Source organism: Fulmarus glacialis, unplaced genomic scaffold (assembly GCF_000690835.1).
Source record: "Fulmarus glacialis isolate BGI_N327 unplaced genomic scaffold, ASM69083v1 scaffold4398, whole genome shotgun sequence".
Classification (NCBI taxonomy): Eukaryota; Metazoa; Chordata; class Aves; order Procellariiformes; family Procellariidae; genus Fulmarus; species Fulmarus glacialis.
The window spans coordinates 4,600-12,362 of record NW_009229975.1 but is presented as its reverse complement, the minus strand read 5'-3'; the positions used below and the strand labels follow the sequence as shown (position 1 = coordinate 12,362).

At 36.0% G+C, this 7,763-nt stretch overlaps 1 protein-coding gene across 1 annotated transcript in view; it reads right to left on the bottom strand.

Annotated features, from left to right (window-relative positions):
* Nucleotides 1-3,743, bottom strand: part of LOC104081329 (CWF19-like protein 2) — a gene marked incomplete at its 3' end in the record, with an annotated part of 18,603 nt that extends 14,860 nt beyond the window's left edge. Inside the window, exons 1-3 of the mRNA XM_009584029.1 lie at nt 3,639-3,743; nt 2,769-2,888; nt 1,235-1,342 (exon numbers count right to left, since the gene is read on the bottom strand). Coding sequence (XP_009582324.1) covers nt 1,235-1,342; nt 2,769-2,888; nt 3,639-3,680 — 270 coding nt within the window. The remainder of the gene's footprint in view (nt 1-1,234; nt 1,343-2,768; nt 2,889-3,638) is intronic.
* Between the last annotated feature and the right edge of the window lie 4,020 nt (nt 3,744-7,763).

The following is a 7,763-nucleotide window of genomic DNA, read 5'->3' as shown; positions in this document are numbered from 1 at the left end:
GCCAGGGCTTGCTCCCCCTCACAGTAATACGCTCTTTCCTGATGCTCAGACAGAAATTCCTGTTTTTCAGTTTGTGCCCATTGCTTCTGGTCCTGTCACTGGGCACTGCTGAAAAGAGCCTGGTTCTGTCTTCTGTATAGGCTTCAGAGCTGCAGTTTGGGGATTTTTTTTGTTTCTGTTTTTTGGGGGGTTTGGGGGGTTTTTTTGGTTTTGTTTTTTTCTTTCTTATTTCCTTAAGTAAGCACTCTGGACTAGTCCAAGATTGGTCCCATGGAGCATGTTAGGTGCACTTTGAGAACATACCTTCTAATTTAGTTTAATCCAACATGAAATGGATTTACGCACTCCAAGACTTGTTCATAATGTGAGCCAAAATACAAAAAGCAGGGATGACCAGGAAATTCCTCTCAAAAGCACACTCTTCATCCAAAAATAGATAAGCCCAGGGCACACATTATACAAGAAATGCTTGGAAAAACTGTTTTTGCAGTATAAATTATCATGACATACTTAAGGATTTATATTTCATTACTTCATACTTTTCCAAGAAGATAGATATGATTCAGAGATCCTTTTTTTTCCTCTTAACAAGACGCACAAATTCAGAATGAGATACTGGGACTTTTTTCAGGAGTGGAATTAGACATTGAATTAAAAATCATCATTTCACACAACTGAGGATTATATGTAACTACATTTATGTTACTAAAATCACAGCAGTTCATTTCAGAATGATTCCATTTTCCAGAAGAAACACTGCTTATCTGGCACAGAATTCACCTAGGAAGATCAAAAGAAGCATTGATTCCATAAATATTGTGGCTGAAAAGTTCTACAACTCTCTTCCTTACATCTGTTTAAGCACCACAGAAGCAAAAGTTCATTCAACTGTAGAATAGCCACCGAAGTTATGCAGAAAAAATAACATGTCTAGTCAAGATCTTTAAGTTGACATCTTCAAAAAAATCAAGCTAAGTTGCTAGAGTCTCAAAACATTATGAAAGGAATTGGTGCTAGGCAACTTTAAGTGTAGTGCTTTGTTAAATACTAGGCAACTATTAGGTAGAGAAGTCTTCCAATTAATGAAATGTAACATTTACCTAGCTAAACAAAGACATTTGTCTGTAAAACAGGTTTTATTCAACACATTGCAAAAGAGCTGTCAAGAAACCTAAGCACATTTCACATTTGGTCATGCTGAATTTATTTCTGGAGTAGTTATCAGACTGCTCACCTGCAAGGAGGGTTCTTTCACAGCATCTGATTGCTTGTTGACCTTCCAAGCCTTTTCTGTGTTATCTGACTGTGACACATTTGACTCAACCCATTCAACTGAAGAATCCTAAAAATAGAGTTTAATGTAAAGAATAATAATAACACCTTAACATACTATTATAGGTTGATAAAATGCAATACTTACCAAGTATATTGATTATCAAAATTGATGCTGATTGCTAAGCATTACTAATATAATACTGTTTATTATTTAAAAATACTGATCATAACATAGAATATTGATATTCCTGTGGGAGATTGTTCCTTCATGATCAAAACATTCCACCATACTTCATGAGCACATCACAATATGTAACACTAGTTCATACTGGTAGTTTATTAGCATAGCACTGCTAAAGTTAAAACTGTCAGAATAAAAACAAAAACACAACCAATTGTTTTTATGGCATTACAAAGGCAAAATAAAAAAAAAAATCTAAATTCATCACTAAGTACGTTTTACATTAAAAAAGTAAAATCAGTAACACAATACAATATTAAGTACTGTACATGCTATCCTCATATCCAACTTCCCACACTTGCACTTGCAAACAGCGTCCTGAGATTTTACACTTGAACCAAATAGGACTCCATTGAACAGAGTTTCGTTGCTATTTATGTGAACCTGTCATGGGAATAACAGACTTTGGATCAAACGTATCAGCCAGGACTGTGCTGTATCCTGGGACACACTGATGTGATCTGAGGGGTTTTGATGACTCCCATGGGAAATGTGGGACATTTGTGGCTTAGGTTACTTCCCACACTGAAAAGTATAGTTCACTTCTGGTATCAGTCCCTGAAAAATAAATCTCGTCATATTGCATTTTCCTTTACTCAATAAAAGAGTCTCTGAAAAGAAAAAAAAAAAAAAAAAAAAATCACAGTGCTACCTGACTTGCACCAAAATGCTGGGAGGATGTTTTACACAACATGGCCAGAAAGCAGCACCCAGATTTCTAACACAGTCTCTGTACTGTTTTGCCACAGTGCCCCTCAATGTGAAGGCATCTGTTTACAGATTCAAATGCACAAGTTTGAGCCTTCCTTCAGACCCACGTACAACTCCCATGTTGCTGGGATTTTCCATGGAAAAAGGCAGCAGTAACTCATGCTTAAAATCAAAGTCAAGTATTTGCAATTTTAGACACATCATTCTACCATATACCACTGACTACAGGGATCCTATGAATTTGTCCACTCTATCTTAGAATGGCCATTTTTTTCAATTTCTCTCTGCTCTGAAAAGCTATAAATCCCTTAGTTCCTAATGAGTGAATTCAATATTATAAAATTCACAGGCACTCACATAACAGCATCTTTTAAATTGATTAAATACTCGGTATATTAAAAAGACAAACTTTGGCACAGTTTTTCCCAGCAGAAAATGGTAAGAATGAGTCTTAATTTTACCAACCATGTGTATCCACACAGACTAAAATGGTGCGGGTTTTAAAAATGTTATTTGAAGCATTTAAAAATTTCTTACTTACCGAAGAACTATCAAGTAAGTCATCCTTCTTTTCAGATTTTTGTTTCTTATTTTTCTTCTTTTCTTTCTTAGCTTTTTTTGAATGCTTATCCTTTTTCTTTTTTTTCTGCACAGAATGTTCCTACAAGTAAATGTTTGTAAATGAGGTCCAATAAACCAAATCACCCACATACAAAAAACCCAATCACAATCTACTTACTAAACCACACTGTAAAAGGTAAAACACACGCAGCTGGACATAGCTACATTTTACTTCTACTACCCTCTCTCTCTTCTGTTGGGGGGGAAGGGCATGCCTCACACCCATAATCGACTTTTCTTCCCCTCTCAATATCTTTTTCACTTAGAACTAAGGCACTATAACTATACTTAGAAAATCTTCTACACTACATTTATTTCAGTCAAGACTATTTCCTTGGGAATCACTGCATCATCAATACACATCTGTCCTTTGTGGAAATATCTGCACAGATTTCTACACTAAAAGGATGCGATATTCAGATATTCCATTAAGGCTTCTCCTGTGAATGACCACAAACGGGACTGCTACAAAGCCTTGGATCCTCCAGATTTCTTCCATGGGGCTATTCTTGTCTGGCAGCACTTGCTCTTCTGCATTTGATAGAAATTAAAGCTGGAAGCTGGAATTGAATGACAGAAATTTTTCCTCTTCGTGAATAAAAGACTATTTCCACTTAAAAAGCTAATATCAAAGCATAAAGAATTCAGAAATTGGGAGGTTTTTAAAGATCATCTTAAAGTCTTCAAAGCCTTCTTTGCATATGAACATGCTGTAAAGCGTGTTCACTTCCAATACAATTCAATGATTTACAACATTGATTCAATGATTTACATCAAAAAGTTCCATCACCTTTTCCAGTTGTTCCACACGTTCATTCACATCAGCAAGCATCCATGTATCTTCACCTCGTAGATGCTTTAGCAGCTTGTGCCTCTGCTCCTTTTCATAACTAATTTTGGCCTAAGACAAACAGGTGGAGTTCAGTAGCATTTACTTAAAGACACACCTTTGTAAGCCACACTGACACAAACATACACAATGGTGAGAACTGTGCTTGAGAAGTTTTCCTTTTAGAGGACTGCAATAAAAATACTTTTGGACTACGTGTTAAAGGGGAAATTCAGCTAAAACTTATTATGCACCCTCCTTTCTCAAGCTACAGCTTTGCAGCTCCTCTAGCATTGACTTCGTCCTATCATCCTAAATGAGAGTGACACGAAGATACTCAACTTCCATTCTCCATTCTGAGAAGTCTTCTGTTCTTACAACCTTCATGAACTGTATATGATATGGTATAGTGGACTTCCGATTTTCTATTTCAAAAAATTCTCTGGCCAATAACTCCATTGCAAAGCACAGCTCACTATCTGTTAATTTGAGAAGTTAGCAAGCCTACCTTTGTGCACATTCAACTTTGAAAATATCTCAGCCAGGTGCAAAACTTGGAACTGCACAAGCGCATGCTTTCAAGGAGTATACAAGTATATAAGGATTAGCATTTTGGGCTGCAGAATGTTCTTCCCTTTCTGGTTATGGAGATAAAACTAGAAATACTTTTACTACTACTTCTGAAAAAAATAATAATCACTGCAGACAGTTTCAATTCCTGAAAAGTATTTTTATAAACCACATCAATAAAATAACAACCTTTTTAGCCTCTGGAGTTCCCTCTATTACTTTCAGCAGAAACATGACTTTCACAAACAAATTTACTTAAATATAACTTGCCATTAGAAAACTCTTTATCCCAAAGTGCAATATATCACCATGCCTGATTAAACAGGAGGAAAGTTATTTTGTATTATTACAACCCTAATTTTGTGTGAGATAAGTCTGGCAAGTTCAAGCTTGCTTTTGGGTTTTTGTTTGTTTGTGTTTGTTGTTTTTTTTTAAATAACTAAAATCAAAGCAAAAACTAAAGTGGAGTTTGGTTTTCATCCTGAAACACCAAGTTTTACCAGAAAGTTTTCAATCATAAGCCAAGAGATTGCATACAAGTTTAAAAAAGACCAGTATTTAAAAAAAAAAAAAAAAAAAAAAAAAAATCTCAGGAGATTACACAACCAGTTGAAGTCTTTCCTCCTGGTCAGCCATTCGTTTTCTGTAACAAACTCTAGATACAAGCCTGTGCACTGCACAAGACAGTAACCTCCCTACCATGGGCCAGTTTCTCTTTTGATACAGCCAAGAAGGAAATCCGCAGTTTTTGTACTGATAGAAAACAAGGCTTGCAGGAGGATGACCAGTACACCATAAGGGCTCAATGAACAGAAATACATGCTAAAAAATAAGATTAAAAGTTTTTTAAAAAAAAAAAAGCTAACTCATAAGTTAGGAGTGCTGTTGTATTTTTGAACATTGTCATTAGCAATATTGAAAGCGGCACAAAGAACAACAACAACAAAAAAAAAACCCTACACATCTGTGCCCAAACAAAGCATCCTTTTAAACCTCCATCATCGACTTTCTTCGAAGCCCCAGAAGGTGATAAACTTTCCAAGCACTTAAACGCAAGCAAAGCAAGGCTGCTACCCAGACTTCTTAATTTTAAAAAAGGGACTCTGCAAAACCAAAAAAAAGTTAGTTTAAGTCAGCTCGAATAAAGAGGCCAAGACTGGCACTTCCATCTCTAGAATGAAGCTGACAGTCTACAAGGGTGAATGCTACAACTTAAAATTCAAAAGGCAGGGATAGAGAAAGAATGAGTTAAGAGCATGTTGAGACATTTATTCCGATATCAAAACAGTTTTCCAGTTTATAAATAAACAAAACAACAAAAGAATAAGCAGGACTATAATTCAGTGAGAGTGAAATAGCTGTTAAGCATAACATAGGGTCACCAAAACTACCCAGGACTCAAAAAAACGCAGGTACGTTTCCTGCTACCTCTCCATGATCCAGAGAGCTCACTCGCTAACCCTGACCACCCCAAGACATTTGTCCATCTGGGACAACACCCTTGAAAGTTCATGCAGAAATCACTGACTGATATTTTCTGTTCTAGTCCATAGAGATGACAATGGCCCTTCTGTCTTAAAAAATACATTCATCTGACTAAAATAAAGTAACTAAGCATGCCACATTCATGGACAAATGAAGGGTAATAACCCCAGCTATGCAACTCACAAAATGTCTACAAGTCACACACACACAAAACTTAAGCTTATAACTGGACAGAGATGAAACAGCAGAGACAAAGGGAATTTGAATACAGTTCTAAATGGGGAAAAAACACAACAAAAACAGATTCCAAACTTGTTTGGTCCACAAGTAAACATGAAACATGTTGCCAACATTTAGACTGGGAAAAGGACAGGCTTTCCGCACACTCCATTTCACTTTTGGTTGAGAAAGACCTGCAACTGGAGTCAACAGTTCCCTTCCACCCCTTCAGCAGCTCTTGGGCATATAAATCTATAAACACCTCAAATAAAGGCCAATCAAGATCAGCTTGTCAACATGTCTTCATTTAATACGCTCTTTGCTTGTCTAGGAAGATTTAGCCTCTTACCCGTCTCTATAATAACAAGTAATTTTATTTAAAAAATACCATTTCCTTCATGTTACCAAAGTTACAAATATATATTGCATTAAATGAATTTACCATTATAAATAAGGTACAAAAGGAGCTCTTATACTTTTTATTAGATCTAAGAATAAACAGAAAAAATACAGACAAGTATTTAGGTAATTGAGATACATGATCCTAATAAAAGAGGTGGATCATCATTTTGGCTGAAGTATACAAATACATATTCAGAACACAGAATGACTAGAAATCATCACCAAACTGCAGACTGTTGTCTCCTGAATACTAAATGAAACAGGATTGGGCAAGATCAATCTTTAGTGGCAGTACCACCAGACTGTTAAAAAAAGAGAGGCAGACACAAAAGCATCAGGTGAAAGTTTGTTTCTTCTTACACAAAGATACAAAATATAGAAGATTCTTAAAAATATCCATATGTAAAATAAAAAAGAGAAAGCTGCCTAGAGATTTAAAAAGATGAAAGAAGTACTATTTTCACCTAAATTATCATTTTAACACAAGACTAGAAAGTTAGCAGCAATACCCTCTGATCCTCTCTTTCTCTAAAAATTACCTAGCTCCCTCTACCATCAAATTACAATATTCACTTCTATTGTTGGTGAATGGTTTCCCCTCACACACACACACAATTATTTCAAGTGGGGAGGAGGAGGAAAATCTGTCTACACTACTTTATTAGCTTCAAACCTTACCTTTCTATTCTACTTGTCTTTTATAATGATGCAGAGCTTACTAGCATCTAACTAGTTTTTCTTCCTTTTCTACATTTTATAATTAAGTCCCCTGTCAGACTTATCGTTCTGTGCTACGAAGGCCAACTCTAATAGTTTCACATCTCTCAACCCACAGGAGTTCAAGCATTTAATTCACATTAAGGTTCATTTATACTTCATGATAGCACAAAAATATCCAACAATTTATCCTTTCCCCTTTACAGATGAGTACTTAACATCAGGTACATTTTAGGTCACCACTGCAATATTTTTGTTTTTCCTCCATAAATATAGGATGCTACATTTCTGAAATACCTCTATTTCAAAGTAATGCATTAATTCTGCAAATGGCATGCCACACACAAACACAGAGGACTATTACAAGCAACAAGCTGCCAAGAAGGACAAGCATCGTGCTACATTAGGTACTTCTGCAACATCCTAATAAAGTTGCTCATAGTCTCCTTTGCAACAAGCATGAGGTGAAGTATAATGCTGGCAAAGCACTCTGAAAGGTTTGTTGGTAAGGTGCTATAAAAACTAATTACTCTACAGCACTATGTTAGCAATGTTTGCCAAGGTGAACAGAGCCAAACTTTGTAGTCTTTACCACAAGCAGGCCAAAGGGTCTTGGATTTCACAGCCCCATCTGAATGAGGAAGGAAATCAAGTTCAGGGAAAGTGCTTTCTGGTTTTCATTAGGCAGGTCAT